The 27,381-nt window shown below is 50.5% G+C and overlaps 2 protein-coding genes across 3 annotated transcripts; one reads left to right on the forward strand and one right to left on the reverse strand.

Annotated features, from left to right (window-relative positions):
• Window positions 1-1,376: 1,376 nt before the first annotated feature.
• Window positions 1,377-11,530, reverse strand: SLC25A37 (solute carrier family 25 member 37). The gene is made up of 4 exons (XM_032204161.1): window positions 11,315-11,530; window positions 4,379-4,607; window positions 3,405-3,461; window positions 1,377-2,205 (listed from the first exon to the last, which is right to left on the reverse strand). The coding sequence occupies exons 1-4, from the start codon at window positions 11,528-11,530 to the stop codon at window positions 1,685-1,687; spliced, it is 1,023 nt and encodes a 340-aa protein (XP_032060052.1). The 3' UTR covers window positions 1,377-1,684.
• A 6,915-nt stretch (window positions 11,531-18,445) lies between these two features.
• ENTPD4 (ectonucleoside triphosphate diphosphohydrolase 4) lies at window positions 18,446-27,064 on the forward strand. Of its 2 annotated transcripts, none has more exons than XM_032204191.1 (13): window positions 18,446-18,493; window positions 19,292-19,410; window positions 19,682-19,879; window positions 20,318-20,523; window positions 21,046-21,196; window positions 21,283-21,386; window positions 21,996-22,055; window positions 22,310-22,464; window positions 23,950-24,116; window positions 24,332-24,656; window positions 25,199-25,284; window positions 25,516-25,677; window positions 25,958-27,064. In XM_032204191.1, the coding sequence occupies exons 2-13, from the start codon at window positions 19,403-19,405 to the stop codon at window positions 26,184-26,186; spliced, it is 1,851 nt and encodes a 616-aa protein (XP_032060082.1). In that variant the 5' UTR covers window positions 18,446-18,493; window positions 19,292-19,402; the 3' UTR covers window positions 26,187-27,064. The 2 variants fall into 2 exon arrangements, with proteins under 2 accessions (XP_032060082.1, XP_032060083.1); XM_032204192.1 differs by having other exon boundaries at window positions 22,310-22,440.
• The last annotated feature ends 317 nt before the right edge of the window (window positions 27,065-27,381 follow it).

Genomic DNA, 27,381 nt, shown 5'->3' on the forward strand with positions numbered 1-27,381 from the left:
TGCTTAGTGTCATCCCATACAGCGTGCCTGGCTCATGGGACAACCCCAGTGATGTGTGCCAGCCATGCTGCAGCCCTCCCTCATGCCAAAAAACGAGCTGAAGCCTCATCTGGGGCACAGCAGAAGCTGCCACCAGCACAGCAGTGGGATGGGACCAGCCTGAAATATCTGGGTGCGAGATTTGCCCGTCGGTGTCCTCCAACCCCTAAAATAATCCCTCAGTTTTGTCATTGGTTACTGATCACCCACATAAGTGGTTCAGGCACCCAAAACCCACTCCCCGAGATATCTCACCAAGTTTGCACAACTACCTGGTGCCATCTGTGGGGCAAACCCGGCCCCCTCGAACCTGGGAAGGGCATTTTGGGGCTCTCCAGTCCCCAGCACAAAGGCTCCGCTCCAAAAATCTGCATTTCTACAAAGGCAAACACAAAGGATGCATCGGGAAGAGCTGTTCCCAGCAGGAGCAATAAGGCTGACACCCTTCAGAGCAGGCACAACATTGCTGAACACCACAGATCTCAGCTTTTGCAGCAGCGAAGCCAAACCCACGGCACAAGGAACCTCTCCAGGTTGTGGTTTTTACCCCTCCTCGAACAGAGATGAGCAGCAATTTATTGTCAAACACAGACCCAAAGGCAGCTCCAGGTCTGCAATTTGGACTTTCCCAAGGTTTTCGGTGCTGGCTGCTGGTTTGGTGATGCCAGGATGCGCCCAGCAGCTCCACACACCCTGCTCCAAGCCCAGCAGCTCTCAGGATGCGCCCGGGGCCTTAGTGAAAAAGAAGTACAAATAAATTAAAGGGAGGACGAAGCCTGTTCCAGCTATCACACACCATAAAAATGTACCTTTAAAAAAAAAGTGTTTGAAAAAAATACTATTCTTTTAAAATTGACATTTTTAAGAGTCTCCTTGTAAAAAATATATATATATATCCCCTCCTCTGCAAAGTGACCAGGCATTTTGGGGTGCCCCTGCTGGCATCCTACTGTTTCCCAAAGTGGTGTCCCCATTCCTTCTCCCCAAGGGCCCCAGCAAGTCCCAAGGGGTTACCAAGTCCCTTGACACCCACAGAAGAATCCAGGCCACTGTTTGGGGGCTAAATGCTGTGTAATTAAAGCCAATCTGGCTATAAAAATAAATGCTTTTGTGTCTTCCTCGCACACGATGGAAGAATTTAGCCCTTTTTAAACAGCTCAGCATCTAGCTGTAATAATATTTAAAAAAACAAACCAAACACCTACATAGAAAAATAAAGGATAAACATTATCCATCTATTTTATATTTATATAAAAAGTTCTACCAGAGGATATTTTGCTTCTTCACCGTAAAAAAAAAAAAAAAAGCCTAGGTTTCATAACCTAGGCCTTCTGGTGAGGAGTAAACTACATCTTCAAACTTATCCAGGGAAAAAAAATACCAGTTAACGATTTTGCTTCTCCAAAATAAAGTTATTAAATATATATATTATTATAAGTCTTTATAAACTATTTCATCCTTTAAGCGACGAGGGGAACGGGTGGCTGAGGAGCATTTTGAGCCCTCCTTCCCCCCAGGGAGGGGGAAAGCAGACATCAGCTGTGCCCCCACCAGGACCCCAGCCTGTTTTTAGCAGGGACCCGGCGCCGGTGGCCCGCACGCACAGAAGGGACACCGAGCCTTGAATTCACTCCGTGTCCTTCCTTCAAAAGGATGTCCTTTTCTCCAGCTTGTGCTTGGTGAGGAAGTACTTGAAGAACTCATACACCGACCAGGCGATGGCCGTCGATGGGATCTGGTAGATGACGCGCGCCTGCACCCCTCGGAAATACCCCGCGATGCCCCCCAGCTTGTAGACAGTCCTGAAGGCGTTCACCATGCCCGAGAGGTGCCCGCTGATGTTCAGCGAGCTCAGGGCCGTGTTCTCTTGAGTGTTGAGCAAAGTCTTGCAGACATCCAGAGGGGTGGTGGCAGCGGCGGCCACGGCCCCCGCGACGCCACCGGCGAAGACGTGGGACAAGGGGTTGTACTCCCTGCGGGGGTTCACCTGCTCCTGCATGAACTCGTAGGTGATGAAGTGAATGGCCTGGAAGGGGACGTTCATGGTGAGCTGCGTGGTGTAGCTGCGGTAGAAGGCGCCCAAGCCCTCGGTGCGCCGCACTGTCCTCACGCACTGCAGGACGGACTTGTAGGGGGAGTTGAACATCTGCATCCGCTGCTTCACCACTGCTCCGGGACGACCACCACAAGGGGAGGCATGGCAGGCAGCACCAGGCAGGATGGAGGGAAGGAGATGAAGGTTTATTAGCCGAGGAATGTGCTGCTTGGATATTGCGGCACCCGGCCTAGGCCCTGCTCCGAGCCCCAGCCATGTAGACCCAGCCTCCCCTTCCAAGTTTGACTTCTTAGTTTGAAGGGTTGTGACACAGAACTGGCATTTCTGCAGCAAAATGCCACACTTACCAAAATTTTATCAAAAGGATCCAAAAATCCCCCCCCCCTTCCCCTGATATCCCTAAGGAAACTCAACAGGGGACACAGTCAGCTCAGCCCTGGATTGACACCTCTCCAGTTCCATGGGTCAAGGCACCCCTCAAGCATCATTAAATCAAGCTAGAACGGGATTAGGACACATGCACGAGGACCCCCAGGTGCAGCTGAGGGGATGCAGAGCTTGTGCATGGAACCATCAGGCACACCAAACCACCAAGGTGGCTTAATGACTGGATGTCACCCTGGAGTGGCAGGGACCTCAGCATGCCCAACATGCTCAGGTGGAACAACCTCAGCTGAAGCAACAGGTTATTTATCCTGATTAAAGGGATTTTTAATATTAAAGACAGTTTTTTTTTCCTAAAAAAAACTGCTTTTGGTCTAGCTCAGAAGCTGAAGAGGTTAATACTCAATAGCAGTCCAGCTCACTGTCTCCATTTTAGGTGCATTTTAATGTTAGCCCTCCTGCACCAGACCTCTCCCACCAGAAAGGCCACGCACCGGCCCTACCGGCTGCTCTACCTGTCTGACAACCTGACCGAGCTCTGCTTTGGTTTGGTAGTCCAGAGCTTCAGAAAAACCACAACCACTTCAGCAAAGATTTACTGGCAGAGCCGTGAGGGCATCGTGACTCAAGCTGCTGCTGGCACTGACCGCCTCTGCTCTACAGACCGAGCTGGAGCAGGCACAAGGGTGACACCATAAAGGTGACACCAGTTTTCTTGTAGAGCCATGAAATATCATGCAGACACCGCACAAGGCCCCAGAAAATGAGGGAAAAGAGCCAGAAAGGATTTCTCCCTTAGTGCTGGCCCTTCTGATCTCATTCAGGAAGGGAGCAGCGTCACCAACACAAAGGGCTCACGGTGCTGAGCTGGCACGGAGCATCCCCAGCACTGTGCTGGGCTAACAGGGCACAACAAGGGCCTTACCTTCAGCTGGATTCATCACTGCATCATGCAGCAAGGTGGCCACGCTCCCAGCTATACCTGCAAGACACAAAAGCGTCCTTCAGAGGAGATCTGGAGGCCTGCAGAGCTCAGCAGCAAGCCCATGGGAGCACCCAGTAACACAACTGGTTTCCAGTATGGAAAAACCCAGCCAGTGCGGCTCGACAGAGGGCAGGATCTGCAAGCCAGCCCCGGCAGCACCCCGTTTGCTGCTCCCTCCAACAATTCACACGGCTTTGCCTACGCAAGACGCCACCGGCTTAACTCAGCTTGCACTAGACCGAGAAGTGAGCAACACTTAGAACTGGCTCAGTGCATCTATAATTAGGCATTTTTCATCCGTTTACGCAGTCTGGGCTTTAAACGCTAATTGCACGGATTCTGCAAGCCTCCATCCATCCATTAATGACTCTGCACTTGGCTCGAGGAGAGGCCTGGAGCCACACCTGCCCCTTTGATGTAAGTTTCCATCGCAGATTCTGTTGCCCAAATGACTTTCGGTCATTTTTCACAGTGCTTTCGCTTCCCAGCTGGTCCCGAAAGCCTGTAGCTACTTGAAAGGCAGACAGAAAAAGCACAATACGAGCAGAAAGCAGCAAGCCAGAAGGACATCGTGCCCTTAACTGAGTTGGTTGAGTCAAATCAAGTGCGTGCCATGCCCCATAAAGTCCCCTGCACAACCTCCTGCAAGCCCAGCTGCCCCGTTACAGGGTGCCTGCTGTTACAGCTTGATGCCTTGACCTGAATTTATTTATTATTTATTTATAAATACTGCAATTTTATATTTATAAAATCCTGCACCCTCCTGCTGGGGACCCACAGGGCTGGCAGGAGAGCAGGGTGCTCTCAGGAACAGAGCAGTGAGGGCTGGCAGCTCCATGTGCAAGGCAACGAAGGGAAAAGCTGCACACTGCAAGCTGCTTTTGTGCAAAAAAATGAAAAATAAAATAAAATACCATTGGCCAAGTGGCTGTTTCCTCCATGCTGGATGGTGTCGCTGAGACTCTTCTTAATTTTTTCGTAGCAGGCGAAGTACATGGCGTGGGCAGGGCCAGCCCCCAGCATGGTGACGTTGATGCCACGTAAAGGCCTCCAGAAGCCTTCGGTCAGGACAATCTTCTTCAGGGCTTCGTACACACTCCTGTACTGGGCTTTGGGGTCCGGCTGCAGGCTCTGCATCCTCGTCTGCAACAGAGCACAGCCAGGGGAGAGGCTTCAGCTACCTGCCCTCAATGCAGCACCCCCAAACCACAGATTGAAGCTCAAGACCCAAGATCCAGCACCATTAGATGGGTAAATAATTAATAAATTATTCAGCTGGAGCCCAAGCCCCACCAAAGCTTCAGAACCCCCCAAAAACACCCAGTGCACCCATGCCCAAGCACCATTTATTTGCATTTCTCCTGCTAAATCAGCCCCAAGAAGCCCACGATCCCATTGCAACACCAGAAGGAGCCTGCTCGTGGAGGGAAGCGTAACCTCTGCTCCTGTTTATGCCCAGGGAATTAAGGGCAATTGTTCAAAAGCCGAGGTGAAGAAAGGCAGTTAGGGCTCTAATTGCCTCCTGCTTGCAACACTCCCGGCTCTGCCCCAGCTTGTTCCTCCTGCAGTCGCTCTGCTTTCGATACCCAGCGAGCAGGGTGAGCCCAGCCGACTGGGAAACGAGTTTCCTAGAAGGGCAAGCTAAAAAATTTGGGTGCCAAGAAGACCCTTGTGGATTATTTGCCCCTAGGAGCCTGCCACAGAGAGCCCGGAGCCATCCTAGGGCACATCATCCCCACATTTTAGGGTCCCCTGCACCCTGGGCTGGGAGCTTTGCACCAAGTTTTGAAGACAGCCAAGCTCAGGGCATCCAAAAATATACTTTAAAACTCATTCCCATCACTTAATTATAATAAAAAAATTACTTGCTTGAGGAAGCTTCAAGCTTCTGGAGGCTGGTGGCATCCCTCTACCAGAAATGCTCACAGCAGTGAGCGCCCATCATGAACGCTCTGGTAGGGGAGAGGTTTCACAGACACAATCCTAAGGCTGTTCAGGCTTTATAGGATGCCTTCCGAGGTCAGATCTCAGCTTCCTAATAACATGCCAGGGTGTGCTGCCACCAGGCACCCTGCTAAGGTCAGCCCAGTGCACGAGCACGGCTGATAAGAGGAGGAGATAAGGGGGCAGCCACGGATCCGTGCCCGCTCCACACTGCAGGTCAAGGCTTTGCTGTAATTACAGCCCCAGCATCAGCAACTTCTTGATGGGCACCTGAAATTAGTTTTAATTCCCTACAAGTCAGCATGCTTCAGCTCTACAGGAGACAGACTACACCGAAGCCACCAGTTTGGCAGTGCAACACCTTGGGGTCCAAGTTTGAGGCCAGAAATACAAAACTGGCTTGCTTTAATCATGGGGTTAACACAAGAGCAGCCCTTCCCCGATCAATATTGAAAGCTGCAGCAGTGAATGCAATCCTCTCGTCATCCAGAATTAAAAAAACACATTTATTTTGCTTCTTTCCAGCAGTAGCAGTGCCCCCAGCCCGGTGCCACCCTTGCAGGCAAAGCACAAGAAGATTTTGCTGCCCGCTCCTTGGCAGCAGCTCAGCACCAGAAAAAGCAGGGCTCTCCCGTGCCTCCTCCACGCTCCTGCAGCAGGATGTGGCCCTTGGGGCTTATCAAAGCCCTTCAGCAATTAACCAGGGGGCAACACCGCAGCTGGGCTTCCAGAGGAGATTAAACCAATACAAGTGGGGCAGGTTTGGACCTTGGATTCCTCAGCGCACGCCGGTGACCAAAAACCTCCACGGGCACTGGTCTGAGACCAAGGAAGAGATCGGCGCTGAATTCCAGACTTTAACCAGTGCCCTAATTCAAGCTACTAAGGAGCAGAGAAATAAGCGGGGCTAATCCAAATAAATCACTGCACTTGTAGCAAATATCCTAAAAAAATAAAAAATAAATAAATAAAACAACAACTACATTTGCTAAGTGACACAGCTGAGCAGCTGGCTGAATTTCAGACCTGAAGCATTGCTCAGTCATCATTACAAGGCTTCACCCTACAGGATTTGCATCCCCCTGTCTGTTGCCTTTTTCCCTGCCCCGTGCATTGCCCAGCGCTGCTGCAGCCCCACGGCACGGTCCCAGTTGGACCCCACGCTGTGCACCCCGTGGGTGCCCGCAGCAAAAACAAGCTCCGTGTTTGGGGAAAGCTCCAAGGCCACCTTCCCTCGGCGTGGGGGGAGCAACAAAGCAAAGCTTCCTGCTCCACAGCACTGGAAATAACCCCAAAAAGCAGAGAGCAGCCTGCCTTTAAACGCAGCAACGGCACCAAAATAACCTGAAAAATGCTTAAAAAAAAAAAATTTACAGCTCTCAGCCTTTGCTTGGCATGCACAGGGGTCTGAGACCCTCCGCTCCTTGGGTTTTGGCACCCTCCCAGCCCTAAGGGTGCAGAAATTGGGGCGGATTTGAGGCGGATTGGGCCGTGCCCTGCTGTCAGCGTGACTCAGCAGCACCCACCGGCCGCATCCAGCCGGGGGCCGCGCGCTGCTGGTTTCGACTTGAAGGCGTTGCTTCACTCTCGGACTCCACAAACCATCTCCATCTCAGCCCAGCTTCTTGCCAGGGAGCCGCCAGAGCCGGGGGAAACCGAAGCACGTGGCAGCATCCCCTCCTCTGCTGGGGTTACGGGGGAAAAACAGGGGAAAAACACTGCACGGAGCAGCAAAGCACCCTCCTGGCACGTGGTCCTGAGCACCCTCCTGCTGGAAATCCAGCTGCTTTCACCCAGGAACACGTAAATACTCATTTTTTTCCACGCTTCTTGCATTATCTGACCCGTTTTGGAGGGCTCCTGAAGCCAGCAGTAGCCGCGCCCGACCCACGCCACCCATTGCATCACCAACCCCGCAGCCAAACCCGCAGCCTGACACCTTCCACGGGACACAAACGGGCCAAAAAGCCCCGGGAGCAACCAAAAAAAAAAAAAAAAGCACAGCACACACAGATCCTGCAGCACCAGGAGCTGGGAGCAGGCTGGGCTCTGCCCCAGCCGGGATAAGCTTATCGTGGCCGGAGCAAACAGGGTGCTGCACCTTCCGAGGCTGCCAGCGGATGATTTTTTGCTCCGCGGGTTTTCTGCCACTTATCTGAAGCCCGCAAGCTCCTCCAGGAGCTCCCGCCCCTGTTGTTCGCCAGCCAGAAACTCTCCTCCACCTCCTCGGGTTAAATCCTCGTTGCGTAAGGCAGGAGAGCGCCGCCGCCAGCGTCTCCGGGCAGTCCTGGTTGGAGCCCAGGCGCACGAAATAAAAGCAAAAAGGGACAGCTTCGGGTTCAGGGAGCACCCCGAGGATGTCATTCCCAAATGCAGATCCCAAAATCCTACAGAAAACCCAGCGGGCATCACCCTCCGTGCTCCCGTCCCCACCATCTCCCATCCCCTGCTCCTCGAGCAGCTCAGCTCCTCACCTGGGGCACGAAGCACAAAATCCCAAAGGAGGAAAGCTCCATGCCGGATCCCATTCCCCGTTTCAACCCCAAAAGCACCCAAGCTTTGCCAGCAGAGGCTGCACAGCTGCCTTCGACGTGCTGCCACCCTCCTCGCACAGCGTTGAGCAATACGTGAAGTTTTCAGATGCCTTCCCAGAAGCTTCCCAAGGCCAGCAGCTGACACAAGCCGTGGTCCCGGCCAGTTTTCTACCCAAAAGTGTTTCACCAACGCTTCTCCAGCTTCTCATTTTCCTGCCAAGCATCGCTAATTTGACGGGCAGCTGCACTAATTAGCTCAGGCACCTCGTTCCTTCCCTGGCTGCTCCCCCAGCGCATCCGTGTGGGGCACACACATACCCCAGACTCCCCACAACACACCAAAACCACCAGATTTTTACCAAAAACCACCAGTTTTTTTTTCCCCCCCTCACTGACCAGGAGGAAATGCCGTTTTTCCAGGAATAAATGTGATTAAAAGGCGTGGATTTGGGGTGCACAGGCTTGGAATAACGCCTGCTGGACCCAGGCGTGCAGGAGGATGATGCCTCCAGCCTGGTGCATGAAGCCACCAGCCCCCAATTTCCCCTACAACCACCCCAAATTTCCCCCACAAGCCGAGCAATGCGCACAGAGCTCGGGGCATCCAGCTCCACGCACGTGGCCTTACAGCCATCCTACAACCTGATTTCCACAGCAAGCATCTGTGTGCTCAAGGAATGGCCCCAAAACCCATTTTTGGGGTTTGCGAGGCTGTTTTGCAGTGGGGTGCCTGGCTGGGGACCCCCAGGAGAGGCTACCCAGGCTGATGGAGTGACCCCAAAAGGCTTGCAGCACCCACGCTGTCCCCTAAACAGGCACAACTGCTCCTGTGGCCACACGTTGTGGGTGCAGAGCCTCTCCCACCACCAAACCCAAAACCAAGGCGAGCGTCCTGACCCCAAAACTCGGGACCACAGCTCTGCCTTGCCCTCAGATTTGTGGCTTTTCAGGACCGGTGTTGCAAGGCCCAAAACGAGCCGGGCAGCCCAGGGCGGATTAACCCTCGTAACATCCCTCCCCACAAGCTGTCCGTCCGTCCCTACAGACGGACAAACGTCCCTGGCTGCCCTATCCCCAGCGGGACGAGGCCTCTCGCCCCTACAAAGCCACCATACAGCCCATGTCCCCCTGCACCCCGAGGATGAGGAGGGTCCCGGGGGGGCTGCAGGAGCTCTGCCACCACCAGCAGCCCTGAGAACGGGATCCCAAAGCATCCCACATGCCCACGGAGCAGAAAAACCACACGGGGCAAACCGCTGCCGCCCCTAATAGGACAGAGGCGTCACGGCCCCGACCTCGAGCTGGGGAATTGTGCAAGCAGCCAAAACAAGCAATTCCCCAAATCGCAGCGTTTTCGCTTTCTCTTTGAGAGGAAGCAGCCTGCAGGGACCAAAATATTTCCTCCAAGGAGCACCACGGGGGTGACCGGGACGCCCCCGGGAGAAGCTGCCCCATTGCTCTGCTCGCCGACCCTAATAACCACCAGGAGCAGGACAGCTTGATTCCCTTCTGGAGGATGCTGGAGGAATATTTCCCGTGCTGGAGTGAGGGAGAGCTGCTGCTTACAGCTTAATTAGCACCCGGTTCGTTAAGCTCCACGGGGCAGCTCGCTGTATGGGAATTCACCGCAGGTGGCAGCTTCCCTATAGGACACCTCCAGCTCCCAGGAGCCGGGCACCGCTTTCGTTTTTTCTTCCCCCTCCCTTTCCCAGCAGAGGAAATGACCTCCCGAGCACGGCGTGACGCCCAGCCGGGCAGCGTCACTGCGAGGAGCCAGCTTTGGGGGAAAACCCCAAAAAAAAGGGGTTTTGCTACCAAGTGGGACAGCCACACGTATGAGGAAAGCGCAGCTCCTGCCACAGGTGCCCTTTTGGGATCTGGAAGGTGCTGGGGGGGCAGCAGCGGGGCTGCCCCATCCCAGGGCTCGTGCAGGCTGTCACTGACCCTCAGCCCTATATTCCAACCCCACAAACCCTACAGGATTCACACCCCCTGCCGCAGCAGGATGGGGATGTGCGGCAAAAAAAGGGAAATTTGGCTGCTCTCTGCCACCCCAACAGCAGCTTCTGCACCTCCCTGAAACCCTTTGCAAGGGGGGGGGACCCCAATAAATCCCCCAAGTTCTGTAGGATCGATGAGCCCAGCACACCCGGGGCTGCCACTGGGACTCCGTGCCACCGGGATTCCCCCTCCTGGCTGGGATTAACCCCAAATTGGGAAGGCACGGGAGGAAAAAGCTGGGGAGCAGAGCTCCAGGGCCCCCCCGGGTGCAGGCAGGAGGACTTTGCCTGCGGCCCCACACACACCTTTGCCCCTCGCTCACCCTAAAAGCCTCTTACGTGCTTCCCCTCCCCACAGCCTGGCACAATCCTGCACCCCAAACAAATAAACTTTTCCCTTTTGCAACCCCTCCTTGCTACCCCATACCCTGTGCACACCCCGTTGCACCCCCATACCCTATACATGCCCCCTTGTACCCCCCTTGCACACCTACACCCCAAGCAGCCCCCCCTTACACTTCACCCATGCAACCCCTTGCACCCCATACCCGTGACCCCCCTTCACCAACCCCTTGCACCCCCATACCCCAAAAACACCCCCTTTATATTCTATCCACGCAGCCCCTCGTACCCTTATACCCCGTGCACCCCCCATACAACCCCTTGCACTCCCACACCCTGTGCAACCCCATGCACACGCTGCCCTTTAAACTCCCTCGAAGCAACCCCTTAAACCCCCATACACCCCCATGCCCTCTAATACAAACTCTTACAACCCCATACACCACCCAATACACCACTTTACAACCCCATACACACCCTTACAACATCACACCCCCCTATACAGCCCCATGGTCTCCATACGTTCCCTAACAGCCCCATACTCCCTAATACAGCTCCTTACAACCCCATAACCCCCAATACAGCCCCATGCCCCCCCAAACATCCCCTTACAACCCCATACCCCCTAACACAGCCACATAGCCCCCCATACATCCCCTTACAACCCCATAGCCCCCCGATACGGCCCCATAACCCCTCCATACACACCCTTACAACCCCATAGCCCCTAACACAGCCCCATAACCCCTCCATACACACCCTTACAACCCCATAGCCCCCCAATACAGCCCCATACCCCCCCATACATTCCTTTACAACCCCATACCTCCCCTTACAACCCCATACACCCCCCATATACCCCCTTACAACCCCATACACCCCCTATACACTCCCCATATGCCCCTTTACAACCCCATACCTCCCCTTACAACCCCATACACCCCCCAAACACTCCCCGTACGCCCCCTTACAACCCCAAACAAACCCCATACACCCCCCCACCCCAATCTTCCCCCCCCACCCCACCCACCTTCACCGAGTCCACCGGGTACATGACGCTGTGCTCCATGATGCCCGCCACCGCCCCGGCCAACATGTGGGTGCCGAGGGAGGCTCCGCTGGGCAGGCTCTCGTAATCCTCCCCCTCCATCGGACCCACGGCAGCGGCTACGGGCGGGGGGCCCGGGCCCGGGCCCGGCCCCGGGGGGGCCGCCGCGGAGCCCCCCACGGCGCAGCCCAGCTCCATGCGCCCAGGGCCGGGGATAGGGGAGGGACTGGAGGGGGGGGGGGGGGGCGGCGCGCCACGGGCTCGCGCGCTCCCGCGCCCCCTCTTTAAAGCCGCGCCCTCGCCCCGCCCCGAGCCAGCCAATAGGGAGCCGCCTCCCCCGCCTGGTTGATTCCTATTGGGTGACGCGGAGCGCGGGGCGAGGAGGGCGGCGAATGGGGAAAGGGGGGAGGGATTAAGGGGGAAGGCGGGGCGGCCGCGCGCTGTTGCGGGAGGGGCGCGCCGGCGCGCCCGCGCGCGCCGGTGGTGGTGGCGGCTCCGGGTTCGGAGCAGGGGCTGGGATGGGGAGGAAAAAGGGGGAAAATTGGGAAAATCGCAGCCGGGACGCCACGGGGAGGGGATTTTTTGAGGGAAGGGGACGTCAGCCAGGCGTTATTTTTGCAGGAGGTGGAAATCAGTGGTTTTTTATTATTATTATTATTATTATTTTATTATTATTTATTTTTTTTCAGGAGTTGGGCATCAGCACGGTGTTATTTTTCATGTCAATGAGATGGAAATTTGTCTCTGGCACATGCACGCTCCACGTCCAGTACCCCTGTAGCCCCAAATGTCCCCTAAAATAAGCAGCGCCTGCGTGCTCTGCAGCCCCAAATGTCCCCTAAACTAAGCAGCTGGATGTGGTGCCCACACCCCGCCTGGTCCTGAGGCTCAGCATAGGGAGAAAAGTTCATAGGATGGTGTAGGAGGGCATCGTGTGCTGCCCTGCAAAGGTTTTTGGGGAAGGTGGGGTCTGCGGCGAGCACTGTCCCTCGTTGTATCTCCCACCTTGCACATAATTACTGCTTCCTCCATCAAACCGACCCAAACTGACTGTTTTTAGAGCCCTGAGGTGCAGATGTGAGGCAAAACCTGCATGGTGCTGGGCTGCAGCAACAGCCTGGCCTTTAAGGGATCCCTCCTTTCGGGATCCTTTGGAATTTGACCTTGCTGGGAAGGTGGCGTCACGGCGCATCGCACCCGCTGAAACCAAGGTTAACCATTTGCATGAAGGGCCGTGATAATGCCAAGCAATTTATTGCTGTTTGAACCTTGAGAAGCACGGCAGAACACCACGGGCCCCAAAGAGCAGGAAGAGCTGGGAGTTGGTGCTGGCAGAAGGTGTGACACGGTGTTCAGCAGCCCGGAGGTGGCATTTTGGAGCCGGGGAGCCACGTGCCCGGCTGCAATTGCAGCAGCTGGCACTCCCTGAGCATCACCCCGGTCTGCAGGACGAAGCACAGCCGTAAATCAAAGCACAGGAGCTTCCCTTTCGCAACGCAGCCTCGTATGAGGAAGCAGCTGAACTAAAACTCAAAAGGGAACACTTTCCAGTATTGCTCCACATCGTTTATCGAGGTTTCCTCTTCCATAAACAACAGCGAATCTCTTTCCAATGCCTTTGGCAGGGGAGAGAAGGGTGGAGAAATTGCAGTGTCACTCGCCATAATGAGCCCTTTCCCCTACACTCGTAGGTCTCGCTCCCTGATAAGAAATAGGATGAATCAGACTGAAATATGGAGCTGTTTCCACGTGGGAGAGGGTTATATTTTAACCTCAAGCGGTGTGGCCACGAGGAATCTCTGCTCCTGTTCTGCTGCCCTGCCTGTACAACCCGAAGCCAACAGACCTGGTGCAGCCAAGATGCCAAGGCAGAGATGCACAGAGCTCGTGCAGGAGGGACAGAATTACTCATGCTCTGTGATATTTGTTTTTTGCACTATTTCCAGCCTGACACAGCAAAGAAGTCACACGTCACCAAGCATCAACAAACAGCGTGAACTCAACTTGATTTACAAAACCCTTCCTTTGACGCAGCTCAGCCTCGTGTAGCGACCCCCTTTTAGACACAGCTGGCTTGATCCCATCCCCAAATTCCATCAGGAGAGGGTGAAGCCTCCTGTGCTGCTAAAAGCCCGGGTTTGACCGCAGGCTTGCTCAGGGCACGCTCATCCCTACCCCAACAAGTCGCTGCGAAATGCACCACGAATTAATCGGTGATTCAGACCCACAGGTCCGAGGTCTCGCCCCTAACCTCTGCACCCTGGGACAGCTTTTAAATGGCTTTAATTGAATTTTCTGACAGATTCTTGAAGAAATGACCCGCCATCGGAGCGAAATGCTCCTTGCTTTCCTGCTCTCCTACCCAGGACAGCTGTGGACCCTCCCCAGCCCATCAGCAGCGCCCAGTTTTGCTTATCGGGGCAGGAGGCACAGGACCCGCCAGCTGCACCCATGGAGATAAGGCAGGAGTGTCCCGCTCACGGGCGGGCACCTTCTGGGAACCTGAAATTGGGCGTTATCTGCCAGATCCAGGCAGATTGTTGGTGGGTTTTTTGGTTTGGTTTTGTATTCTTTTTTTGCATTTGCCAAATCTCCAGCGGCCGAGCAGCGCCTCAAGGGTTCGGTGCTGCCCAAAAGGTGCCCGGGGTGGGCAGGGGAAGCTCCTCGCACAGTGAGCTGCCCTCCAGCAGCACATTACAGGATGCTGCTATTAATTCAGGTGTTCAACACGGTAATTGGGCTCGTAATTGTGGAAAGGAAAAGGCACCTTGTAGCGCTGTGGCGCAAATCGTTCCCTATAGAAAAGGGATGCGACCAAACCTACCTCATTCGGGGTGACGGTTTTCAATCTCATTTGCAAAAATCCAACACCAAGAAATCCCAATGGCTTTTATTTTTTTTGGCGGCATGCATGCCACATGCCTGCCCTGTGAAAGGCTGGGTTTTCGTGCAGGAATTACCAGTTCCCCATCCCACATGGCATGGACACGGTGCCACAGCAGCGATGCGATCCCTACCCCTGCTCCTCCTTAGAAAGGTTAAATGCCAAAAAATAGATCTTAAGCAGCACAAAGCCCTTTGGATTTGCACCCCAGACTTGTCCTTAGGTGGAAAAAATAGGTCAAAACTCCAGGTTTTGTGCTGGTCCAAACCTAAACCCTCCATGTCATCCCTTTCTCTCAGACCTTTGAGCACAATGTGCTCTGGTTACTCTTTATTTCTATATTGGCAAATGGCATAAAAATAAGCAAATAATATTGTTGTGTCTCCGGAGTGGGCTGACCCACTTATTCGAGCATCAGCACAAGATATTCCCTGCTGCTTGGTGGGTTAGGAAGGCAAAATCAGCCACCCTGGGCACTAAATCCCTGCATTGGGCAGCACGGGGTGTCTCTTCTCACTGGGATTCAGCTGGTTTGTGTAGGACAGGTTTATATGGACCAGCACCGAGGTTGGTGCCTGCAAGGGGCATTGGTGAAGGCAAAGTCAGGGAGAATTGGGCCGAAAAAAATGAAATCTGGAAAGTCTGCAGGGGCAGATCCGGCCCCATAACCATTTATGCAACCTCGGAGGTGAAGGAGGTGTGGATGTGAGGAATTTGGCCCGTGGGTTTTGTTTCAGCCCTCGCCTAATCTGACCTAATTTACCATTACCTCGCTCAATGGATTAAGGTAACAGGGAGAGGCAATCCTGAATGTGTATAATTAAGCTCACTTTTTTTTGTGCTACTTCCTGGACAGAAGCTTTTCATCGACTTGCCTTTCTGGTTTGGAGCCCTGGGGAGACAATGGGAAAGGTGCAGCCCCACACCGGTGCTTTCGGGATTTACTGGTGGCAGCGGGCACGGGAGGCTGCCAGGATCCCACTGGGGTCACTGGTTTTGGGGACAGCCCTGGTGTTTGCTAGGAAAATGAGATCCCGAGGGGTTTGTGGTTCCAGGGATGAGCCCGAAGCAGTGTGGATGCTCTGCCACCAGCTCCTTGCATCGCCTCGCCGGAGCCTTTTTATTTTTGTGGGCTAGGTTTTGCACCGTAGACAACCTCGAGACCCAAAAGGATGAAACGGGAGCTCTGCAAATGGGCAAATAAAAATGCAGCCAGCTTGGGAGACCAGGCTGAGCTCTGCAATAGGGAGTTTTAACCTAAAAAAAATACATAAAAATACAAGAAGAGGAGTGGTGACACCTCAGCCCCGCTCCTGCAGGACTGCTCGGGGCTGATCAGTGGGGACAGGACAGATGCTGCCCCCCTATCTGCCGGCCCCGGTGCCGCTGCGGGCTGATATTTGGGAGGGTGTGGGCAGGGTGGGCGCCGTGCTGCTGCCAGATAATGCACACACCTCACCGGGGTCGCAATTTGAAATGGCAAATGCCCCCACCACGAGCTCTGGGTGTGCATCTGGGCGTGCACCGCGCTGTTTTCCCCAGGTACGAGCGAAGGGCGCGAAATACGTTCATAAGCAGCTAATATTTTCCCCGTCGCTGCAAAGAGCGTGCATCTGGAAATAATTAGCATGCACAAAAACAGCTCGCACATTCCTCCCGGGCCTCCATTTTGTGCCGCCTGCAGGCTCTGGCATCTCCGGTCATGTCGGCCGCTCTTGGTGCTTTCAATATTTGGGGACATCCCGTACGGCCCAGGCCAAACTCTGACCAAAGGCTGCTGCAGAAGCAGAAGCCGTGCTCTGCCCTCAGCAAACCGGCACGAGGAGCAGCTTTTTCTTTGCATGCCTTGATGGCAGCGCTGGCATTTATAGATTTTTTTTTTAATTTTTTTTTTTTTTTGCAAAAGCCTTCGCCGCCGCTGACATGCTGCTGCTTGTGCCTTTGTCTCTGCAGATGACGGCAGCATCGGGCAACGGCTGCAATGAAGCCGTTCCCAAGGGTCCTGAGTTGCTTTTAGGTCAAGCTCAGCTTGTGCACACCCTGCAGAGCTAACGAGGGTGTACACCCACGGAGCAGGGTTGCAATGCTTCCACCCCATTAAAAAACTCCAGTTTTTGGGTGTCTTGGAGAGCTGCTTGCACCGAGTGAAAGGTGTTTCTGTAGCCATGAAGCCACGTGCGTGTCCGTGGGCAGGAGGCAGGGATGGGCAGGGTTTTGTCTTCAGTGCTTCTGGGGTAAGTTCATTAAAACCCTTCAGCTAATGGGGAAATACACACCGGAGGTGAGTGGCTTTGCTCTCGGCGTGTGGCAAAGCGACTGCAGGGAGGCCTGGTGGGAAGCAGAGCCCCAAATCCACCCTGGTTGTTTGCTGGTAGAAGCTGGTGTGCAAAACCCAGTGTGCAAAACCTGGAGTGCAAAACCTGGTATCCAAAACCCAGTGTGCAGAACCTGGTGTGCAAAACTCAGCTCGCAAAACTGGCGTGCCAAACTCAGCATGCTTAATCTGGCGTGCAAAACCCAGTGTGCAAACCTAACGTGAAAAACTCATCATGCAAGATTGGTGTGTAAAATTCAGCATGCTTAATGTGGTGTGCAGAACCCAGTGTGCAGAACCTGGTACCCAAAACCCAGTGTGCAAAACCCAGCGTGCAAAACCTGCCCTACAAAAGCTGCTATGCAAAAGCCATCCCACAAAACCCCGATGCAGAACCCCGATGCATGGGCTCGCCCCGGGGACAGCTCGGGCACCGTCGGCTCTGTGCAGAAAGGGGAAGCAAAACTCAAAACGCTTTTGAGAACTCCCAGAAGTGGCTCGGGAGGCGAAGATGAAAGGCTTTTGTGTGAGCACAGGAAGAGGAAGAGGACCTCGGGGTCGTCTCCTTGCGGTGCGACCGAGGCTTTTAAAGCCTGGGGCTGCTCTGGGTGCACGCTGTGGAAGCAAAAATCTGGGGTGCAACAAGGTGCAATGGGAGAAGGAGTGCGAAGAAGCGGAGGAGCAGGAGCTGGGGAACTGCAGGGACAAAATCAAGTTTTTCTGGGGGGAAAAATAAATTAATCTTCCAGAATAAATGGATTTTAGAAGGCCAATGAGTGAAGCTATTCTTATAGCTAGGGCTCATCCTGCTCCTGTGTTCAGAAGGCGAATTATTTCGGACTAATGAGGGCTTCGTGGTCCTTGTGGGGTGAACCTGACCTCCCCAAATCGCCCAGCACCCCGGAGAAGCGGCGTTTAACCCAGCCCTGCTTTATGCAACCTCCTCCAGGCCTCTGCCTGGGCACGCAGTGCTCACCGGCGGGGATTTGGGAGTTTTGCTCGCTTGGGTTCACCAGGACGAGCCGGGGCCGGGGCAGACGTGTGTCTGAAGCCACTTTTCAGCATCACGCTTTGCCCTGATCCAAAGCTCCCAACCCTATCCATGGCATTTTTGGGGCCACCAGCCCATTTTGGCCGCATTTTTGAACTCCCCAAGGGATCAGGGAGCACAAGTCGTGCTGCCACTCGGTGGCAGCACCCAGCACGACCTACCAGTGGCCAAAATTAATTGTTTTTTGGAGGAGAAAGGAATTGGGGAAGAATTCCCACTTCCCATCTCTTTACCCACCCTGGGCTCTGGAGGGGGGTGACGATGCTCTGGTGCCACCTTAGCTGAAGGAGAGCACTGCCACCGAGCTGTAGGTGTGGTGACGATTCGGGAAACAACCCCAGGACTTTATGAGGGGTAAATTGAGTGAAATTGGGTCAGATTTATTTAATTTTTCCCCATAAATCCATCCAGGTTTGGTGCAGCTGGCCCCACAGCAGCGTGCCTCGCCGTGGCCAAGCAGCTATCCGCGTGCTCCCACGCGTGCAATGCCGGGGACGCCGTTGGTGCCCGCCTGCCCAGCGCGGCGCGGTCATTAACCCCGTAATTGCAATTAGCGAGCGGCTCCCCGCTGGGTCCTAGCGCCCGCCCGCGCTCCCGCCACCGCCGAGGCCACGCCCCCATAACCGAGGACACGCCCCCAAGCAACTAGACCACACCCCCGGCGTTGAGACCACGCCCCCACCGCCGAGGCCACGCCCCCCTCCGCGGCACCCCTCGCTACATCCGCGCCCCCTCGCTACAGCCACGCCCATTCTATAAGCCACGCCCCTTTCCCTCAAGCCACGCCCCCATCAATCCCTCCCTCCCATCCTCACCTCCATCCCAGCGCCACGTCTGCGCGTGCTTGCGTCACGTCCGGCGGCGCCTCCCGGAAGTGGCGCTGGGGCCCGTTGCTAGGCGGCGAACGCGGAGGTGCGGGGATGGCGCCGGGCCTAGGCCCTGGGGGGGGGGCAACGGCGGCCTCTGGAGGGGCTTCGGGTGGGGAACGGCGGCTGCTGAGCCCCGGGGGGAGGCCCCGGTATCTGGGGGTGCTGTTGGGGTCGAGTGGGGAGGGGGCGAGGCTGGGCCGGGGCTCCCCGGGAGGGGTTTGGGGGGGGTTGTGGGGCCGGGCCCAGGGGGTGGTTGTGTGCCCAGGGGGTGGTGGGCGAGGTGGTGTTGGAGGGTTTGTCCAGATTTAATGGTTTTAGGATTTGTAGCTGAGGGGTTGGGGGTGCTGAGCTCCTCTCGGCTGCCTGAGCTGAGCCTGAGGCGGCCCAGCTGCAGGTAGGGGTGGCTGGCACTAGCTGTGTCCAGACAGATGTTATCTGCAGGGATGGGCAGTGTCCATGTCCAGCTGCCCTCACGCAAGGATATCCCTAGGTTCAGGTGGAATTTATTGTGTTTGGGTTGGTGCCTCTCATCAGGGGGTATCATTGAGGAAAGTGCTTCCTGCTTCTTTACATCCTTCAGGGAGATATTTGTAGGGGAGAGTGAAAACAATCCCATTTTTTGGCCTTTCCTCGTATGAGAAGTGCTTCAGTGCCTTATTTATCTTTGTGGCCCTGTGCTGGACTTGCTGCAGTTCATCCAGATGTGTCTTATCCTGGGGAGCTCAAAGCGGGGCTCAGCACTCCTGGTGTGGCCTCATGGAGGGATCTTCTCCCTCAACCTGCAGTGCTGTTTGTCACGATATCCAGACAATCACCTGTCTCTTCCTGTTCTTCACTTCAGGCCCAGAAGCGCAATGGCTTTGAGAGTGATTGTGCCGTGTCAGTCAGAGGTGACCGGCTGATGCTGGAACGCCAGCTGCTCGCTGACTGCTGGTCCTGCTCATAGCCTGAGATGGGGAGGTAAGGATCCTCAAGGAACTGTCCAAATCTGGTGTCGTTTGAGCAAAGGATGGGGAACCTGATTGTGAATTCACGGCTAATGATTAATTCAGAGGTGGGAATGTGGAAATAGTCTAAACTGAAGTCAGAGCATGAGCAAAAATGAGCTAGAACATACCAAAGGCAGAAGCTCTCTGATAAATGTTTGCATATGGCTCGTTTCAGAATGCTCTACACCTCTTTTTGGTAGCAAAGTCCATCTTTAAGGCAGATTATCCTCTCTGAATTTTAGGATCAACATCTCGTGTTTGCTTCCTGCCTCTTGGCACTTCAGTATCTCCCCCGTGGGGTGTCCCCGCGTGCTCAACACGACGTTGCGGCAGATCGTGGTGATTGGGATTCTGGCTGCCGCTGTCTCCTTGCTGTACTACTCGCTGGTTGTCATCCGCAACAAGTACGGGCGGGCCTCCAGGGACAAAAGATTCCACAGGTGAGAGCTGAAAAGACTCTGGGAGAGAGGAAAAAAATGTAGTTTGGGCATGAAAAACAAGGCACTGGCAGAAAGTGTTAGTAAAATAAACAAATTGGGAAAAATGAGTAAAAATTTGTTTTGTTAATGATATTTTCCTTCTACATTTCTTTCAATTTATCAGCAATTCAGCTTTCTAATAACTTCTTGAAAGTTTTTGTAGCAGGGTAGGAGAACTACAGGTGCAAGAATGTTAAGTGATATTTTTTTTCTGGAAGTCGCTTTTGGTATTTATTCTGGGAGTTTAATTATTATGGGTAGCACGTCACTTTCCTTCAGCATGCTACTGAAAGCTGTGATTCCTGTGATGGAAACTGTTGTCCTGTTTGGAGTCTGATGCTGGGAGAAGCTTCCATATGGAACTCGGTTGCCAGGTGGTAACGCCAAGTTTTCTTCTAGATATCTTGCCCGGGTAACCGACACCGAAGCTACAGACACAAACAACCCCAACCTGAATTATGGAATCGTTGTGGACTGTGGCAGCAGCGGCTCTAGGATTTTTGTGTACTGCTGGCCGAGACACAACGGTAACCCCCATGACCTGCTGGACATAAAACAGATGAGGGACAAGAACAGAAAACCGGTGGTTATGAAAATTAAACCAGGTACTGGAAAGAAATTATTTTGCAGTGATTTTTCTAGCTAGCTGCCTGTCCAACCTTTTGTTTTTTCAATCTCTATATTTAAAATGTCTGGGTAAAGGATACTTGCAAGTTGTCAGCATGGCACTCCTTCAGATTTCTTCAAGTTTGCTATGCAGACAGCTTTGTTCATCTTTAGAGCTTGAAACGTGACATGGACAGGCATGAGGGAGAGGTTTGTCTGCTTACTGAGACAGTTGTCAGTTAACTCGGGCCTGTTTATTTAGTGAATAAGTAATCTGCTTTCTCTAAAGCAATCTGAACCAATTATTTGAATAGGTAATGTAGCCAGCACAGCCTTTTGTTTAATGTTTAGAGGATGATTAAGTGTTAGCTTAATTATTCATTTCTTATTTCTGCAGTTGATTTCATGGGTTTGGTTTTGGTTTGTTTGTTTCTGCTCTGTGTGTTGGTTAGCAAGATTTCCCAGGCAGGAAATACCCAAAGCTTGAGTTGCTTCACTTTCGAATTTATCTGTTTCGCTAGGTATTTCAGAGTTTGCCAACTCTCCTGAGAAGGTCAGTGATTACATTTCTCCACTTCTGAGCTTTGCTGCTGAACACGTGCCCCGTGCAAAACACAAAGAGACTCCTCTTTATATTCTGTGCACTGCAGGAATGAGGATTCTTCCAGAAAGGTTATTGGCTGTCTTATTTTTAGTGTTTAGAATAGCGAGCTTGGTGTCTTTGGCTATTTTTAACTGCTCAAAATGTAATTTTGCAGCCAGCAGAAGGCAATACTTGAAGATCTGCTCACTGATATTCCTGTGCATTTTGATTTTCTGTTTTCGGACTCGCACGCAGAGGTTATTTCAGGGAAGCAGGAAGGTAGGTTAATGTTGGAAAAATAATTTTAATCTTTGAAACATTTATTACTTTCCGGGTGCAACTTGGATAATTTTTTTATTTATTTATGGCTTTTTAAAATTCTGATTCAGTTGTGAGACCTTATTCCTCAGTGGCAACAGATGGAGTGTGGAGATAATCATCTGCTGTGATCTAGCTTGTCTAAATGTTTTCTAATTAGCAGTGAAAATAACTCATCTGTGCTTAGCAAGGATTTTAGTCCATTTTCTCACCCTTTGGGGGGGAGTATCAGAATAAGGCACAACATTCTTGATGAGGAGTGGGAAAAATGGTTTCTAAAGGAGCAGTGTTTGATTGTGCTTGACTTGCTAGAGGCTTAAAATCATTTTAAAAGCTAACGTGCTTTTCATGAAATTTTGACATCAAACTGTAATATATTGAATTGGGATTTTTGTCCAAATCTTAACACAGAAAAGAAGCAGAATAACGTGTCAGGAATGTTTAACGTTTATATAAATTTATTATAGAAAATAATGAGCAGTGATATAATAACTCATATGCAAAAAAAAAAAAAAATCCTCTGTTTAAGATACTCCTGAAATGTCCAAATATGTTTTCTTATGCGTGTAGGAGTGTATGCGTGGATTGGCATCAACTTTGTTCTTGGAAGATTTGAACATACAGATGATGGTAAGTATCTTAACTGTGAATTGGATCTTCTGAAGGATTTAAGTGCATTGCTGTGCTTTCACTGTTGATGGTGTGTTTTTAGATAAAGATTTTAGTGAACTGGACGTGTGCAGATGCTGATGTTTGTTTAACTTGTACATGAAAGTTAATGATCTGCATTGCTACAAAATAAAAAACACTACAAATAGTGCAGTGCTGCTTTACACCTATCCTAGCAGTATTTTTTCGATTTTTTTTTCATTTTTTTTATCCAGAGGATGAAGCCATAGTGGAGGTGCACGTCCCAGGCAGCGAAAACAAAGAGGCTATCTTCCGTAAGAGGACAGTGGGTATTCTTGACATGGGCGGAGTGTCGACTCAGATAGCATACGAAGTCCCTAAAACTGTAAGCTTTGCCTCTTCACAGCAGGTTATTATCTGTGCAACTTTCTTCTTTTCATTTTGGTTTATTTTAATGCATTTTCGTTCTTTTGTTTTCTTTGGTTTGAGTCCTCTCCTTCATTACATCACATCCAAAACAAAGGCAAGAGAAGATGGCAAATATGAGCCCTTCATCAGCTAAGCAACTCATTTGTGTTTTTGTCACTTACTTCTAAGTTTAATTGCATTCTTTGTGTGTGCGTGTGCATGTGTGTTTATACAACTTGAAATCTGTGTTACACTTAGGAGACTGTTCTAGAGACCAAAAGTTTGTTTTTTTATAAGAACTTGTGTGAGATATGTCTTTTTTCCTTTATAAGTTGGGTTGGTAAAAACCGAAGAAGCAGGGCGTGAGGATAACAGTGCAGTTTAAAATACTACTTACATCCTCAGCACAAGTTATCTGTTCAAGGAAGCAAATTTCTTTGCTGAAAGCCCTAAAGGGGATGTAATTTGCTCTAATTGCAGTATACTGAGTTCTAAGGTAGCTTCTGAATTTTTGAAGTTAGATAACCACCCATTAACATCACTGAGAAATTGTCTAAAGTCAGAAGAGCATAAGAACCCCATGGTTTGACTCTCAGTGCACTGTTGTAATGAGATGTGTACTATATTTTATATATATGTGTATTTTAAACCAAATCATGGTTTTTCATTATGACAGGTTTAAGTAGCTACACTGCCTTTCAGACAGGTAGAGTGTATCAAATAGCTTGGACTATTAGAAGTGTGAGCATTCAGATTCAGAGTGGATTGCCCTGGTCAAGTATTAATTGGAAATAAGAGTTGCAGCTAATTGATAATGACTGTTGTATGGCTTTATCTGAGTGTGAACCAATACAAAGTAGGTATTCTCGATGGGGAATCTGTTTGGGTTCCTAAACAAAGAATGGACAACAACTGACTGTGGTGCTTACAGTCTCACTGCTGTTTCTCATTTATAACATCTGTGGGAAACCCTGCAATGTTGTTCTACTTATCTAAGTGTGTTCTACATGAAGTGCTTCTGCTACACATCCCCTAAATATTTGGGAAGTTACTGCAAGCGACTGATGTATGGTATGTGGAAAGAGCTGAGTGACTGACAGAGATTTCCTGGAAACCTTGAAAACTTCCACATTGAAAAATGAAGAACAGCGCTGCTGGGTAGACCGTAAATCAGTAGTGTGGGAACTTGGTCAGAAGTAGTATCTTTGAGCTTCCTAGCTGTAGCACATCCTTTTCCATGGGAAAAGGTACTTCAGTATCCGTAGTAGCAGTTCTTTAAGTATCAATAACATCCAGTGCAATTGTCTATAAGTAATATGCTTTGCACTCCCTATCAAATCGAAGGTAATGTGGACCTATAAAAAGCAAAATAGATGTGTAAGGATTGATGTTTAAAGATATCAAGGGCGTCTTGTTTTTCAAAGAGCTCGTATCAGGTTCTGGTTCATGTTGTTTATACCTAATCTTAGTGATTCTGCTCCTACAGGAGGAAGTTGCCAAAAACTTGCTTGCAGAATTCAACCTGGGATGTGATGCTCATCAAACGGAGCATGTGTATCGAGTCTATGTCGCAACATTCCTTGGCTTCGGAGGGAATGCAGCACGCCAGAGATACGAAGACAGCCTATTTACCAGCACAGTACTTAAGAACAGGTAACTAGCTTCAATTCCTTGGAGATACAGCTTCTGTAACTCCAGATTTAAATATATTTAGTAAAGTATCCCGATATAAAACGTAATTTCTGGTGTGCTATGTGCAACACTGGAGTTTCTTTAAATGAGGATGCTGTTTTGTTTTGATGCTGTTGTAATTTGGAGTTTGGTGTTTCTAAGCTGCAGTTGTTACTGTGTTTGTGTTTTTTTACCAGACTGCTGGGCAAAGAGACTGGCATGACTTCTGATGCACCGTACTTAGATCCCTGCCTGCCCCTGGATGCTCAGGATGAGATCCATCAAAACGGACAGACAATGTATTTGCGGGGAACAGGAGACTTCAATCTGTGTCGTGAAATTATTCAGCCATTCATGAACAAGACTAACGAAACCCAGACATCTCTAAATGGTGTCTATCAGCCTGCCGTGCACTTTCAGAACAGTGAATTCTACGGCTTCTCAGAGTTCTATTACTGCACTGAGGATGTGTTGCGCATGGGAGGAGATTACAATGCTGCTAAATTTACTAAAGCTGCAAAGGTAAAGTATTCTTCAGAGAAACTCTAGTTTGAAACAGCTATTCTGTAAAAGCACTAGGAGGCAGGGTGGTCCAGTTCCAGAAGAACTGTTGATACTGGAGGAGTCCATGCTGTTTCCACCTCTTGCTTCTATTTAGGAATGTCTTAAAATTCCTTTTTCTTTTGTTTTATGTATTCTGTACCAGTTTTCCAGATGTTAATCCTAACAGGGATCAGCCAGTTGGGGACAGTAATACCACAGTGTAAACTAGAGGAACATAACCTGCTTTGTCAGAGCCCTAAGAACAGGCTTCGTCTCCAAGTGGATGACTAAACAATTTAAGTCCTACTGAATATTAATTTTACCACAAATGCAGAGTACGGGTCAAAATGGTTTTGCACAAAACACCGTGAAATTTGTGGTCAGACTTAATAGCAATGCAAAGGAAACTGTTATTTTTGAGTTTTCTAGCCTTTGGTATTTACAGAGCATCTTATCTAGTGGCATTTTGCTCTTTTCAAGGCAGAAGTAATGTTTATATCTCTTTTTTTCCATTCTTTAAGGATTATTGTGCCACTAAGTGGTCTGTCCTGCGGGAACGTTTTGACCGTGGTCTTTATGCATCACATGCTGATCTCCACAGATTGAAGTAAGTATTTGTGTTTGTACAGCAAATTCGTTCAGGCAGAGTTGCCAGGGAGTGGTCATGTCCAAATGGTCCATTTAATGAAATCACTCTAAGTGTGAATATAACCTTAAATATTGCATCAGCCACAAAAGTTACTGATAGTCCCATGTCTAAGTGTGCTCCCTAGTCCTTTGGGACTCTGTAACTGCCAGAAAATTAAATGCCTGACTAGATGACCCTCTTTTTTTGTAGGTACCAGTGTTTTAAGTCTGCCTGGATGTATGAAGTATTTCACAGTGGCTTCTCTTTTCCTGTGAGCTACAACAGTTTGAAAACAGCCCTGCAGGTGTACGATAAGGAGGTGCAGTGGACGTTGGGAGCCATTCTTTACCGAACACGGTTTTTACCTCTAAGGTACCCCTTGTTTTCTCAGATGTCTGGAAATGGTTTTTGGATGGAAGGGAAGAGTTTTTGTGAGGAAAGGTACAGTGATAGCAAAGCAGCTGACAGATAGGGGGAGACAAGAGGCTGTTTCTAGTGCATTATACAGAACCTGAGTATGTATTTCAGGTAGCTCAAGTAATGCTTGATAAAGTGTATTTTACTAAAAGGGGTTCTGTTTTCTTTAGTAAGATACTTTGGAGGCAAGGCTTGATCTGCAATTTATGTCTCTTCTCTCTTCGATTCTTTTCAGAGACATCCAGCAAGAAAACTTCCGTGGAAGTCACTCCCACTGGAGGAGCTTCTCTTTTGTTTACAATCACTATTTGTTTTTTGTCTGTTTTCTGATCGTGCTGCTCTCCATCCTGCTTTATCTGCTAAGGCTCAGACGGATCCACAGGCGAATGCTGCGTAATAGCTCGTCCACTTCCCTATGGATCGAGGAAGGCCTCCCACCACAGAAGATCTCAGGAGCCTTATGAGATGCTGTGATGGAGAGCTTTTATTGGACTTCCTACACAAAAAGCCATTTTTGCCTCAGGGTTTCTCCTTTTTGTCCCTTTAAATCATTGAAGAAGAAGATTGGCCGGAGCGTGGAATTCAGCTAGACTTTGGAAATACGAGAAAATGGGGTTCAATTTGGCTTAGTCTCATTAGACAGTATCTGCCAAAAATTACTTATTTTTTTTAATATTGCACTTTTGTGTGTCATGGGGCGAGTAAAAACTCGATGCCAGTGAGAGGAAGCAACTTAAGCTATGTGTGGTAAGAGTGAGTGTGAGTTCTCATCCTGTGGGTGAGACTGTGAAATGCTGTTAGCTAGGATGAATGAGCTATATTTTTATTTTCTTTTCCAGATTCCAAGATTGATATTGCTAGAATTCTCAGTTCTGGATCTCCTCAGTCAAAGAAAAGGAAGTGCAGAGTTCTCGAAAGCAGTTAGAAAACTTCTTAGATCAGCTTTTCTCATTTTATATTGTGGAATAAGTACGGTGATGGAGAAGAAAAATCTATTGCATCCAATGCTGTACTTCCACAGAACTACTTAAATCAGTTTTATTTGTGACAGTTACCTGGTACCACAAATATCTGTCCCTTTTATCTAGGAAGCTATATCTCCGTAGTTGCAAACCTCACTCCTTTTTAATCTTTTATTTCTGTTTCATTCAGAGATTGCCCTGAAACTCCAGTAAGGTGAAGAGAACTGGAATATGCCTAGGCTTGTTTCTGCTAGAGTAGACATGCACAGTGTCTTTTTTGGTTTTGAGTACTCTGAACTGTTAATTTATATTTTATTTAAAGCTGTTAATTTTACTTGAAAAATAAATTTGTCCATGATTAAAAGTGGGATTTATATGAACTTCTGGTGTATGGGTATTTTATTGCACAGTATAAATCACTTCTGTTCTCATGAACAGACAAACCTGAGGGTCTGTTTTATATTCTGCTGGGGTTTTTTGAGCTATTTTTTTCTGAGTGAATGCACAGGCTGCACACCTCTCACTTCTGGTGTCTGAAACTGCAGCACAAACCTCTTGCACTCATAGGCTGATAATTGTTATCAGACAACTGACAGCGTTGATTGCTACAGAGCCGGTACTTCCTCTTTCTGAGATGCTTAAAACTGAGTACAGAGCCTCTAATTGTGTGCTTAGATAAAGCAGTTCCCCTTTGGAC

The sequence above is a fragment of the Aythya fuligula genome, chromosome 27, assembly GCF_009819795.1.
Source record: "Aythya fuligula isolate bAytFul2 chromosome 27, bAytFul2.pri, whole genome shotgun sequence".
Taxonomy (NCBI): Eukaryota; Metazoa; Chordata; class Aves; order Anseriformes; family Anatidae; genus Aythya; species Aythya fuligula.

Coding starts and splice junctions, on each gene's coding strand:
- SLC25A37 (XM_032204161.1), bottom strand. CDS start 11,530: ATGGAGCTGGGCTGCGCCGTGGGGGGCTCCGCGGCGGCCCCCCCGGGG. Junction 3,462..4,378: donor AAACAGCCACTTGGCCAATG/GTATTTTATTTT, acceptor TGTGTCTTGCAG/GTATAGCTGGGAGCGTGGCC. Junction 2,206..3,404: donor AGTGATGAATCCAGCTGAAG/GTAAGGCCCTTG, acceptor GTCCCGGAGCAG/TGGTGAAGCAGCGGATGCAG.
- ENTPD4 (XM_032204191.1), top strand. Junction 22,465..23,949: donor GCTTTGCCTCTTCACAGCAG/GTTATTATCTGT, acceptor CTGCTCCTACAG/GAGGAAGTTGCCAAAAACTT. Junction 24,657..25,198: donor AATTTACTAAAGCTGCAAAG/GTAAAGTATTCT, acceptor CCATTCTTTAAG/GATTATTGTGCCACTAAGTG.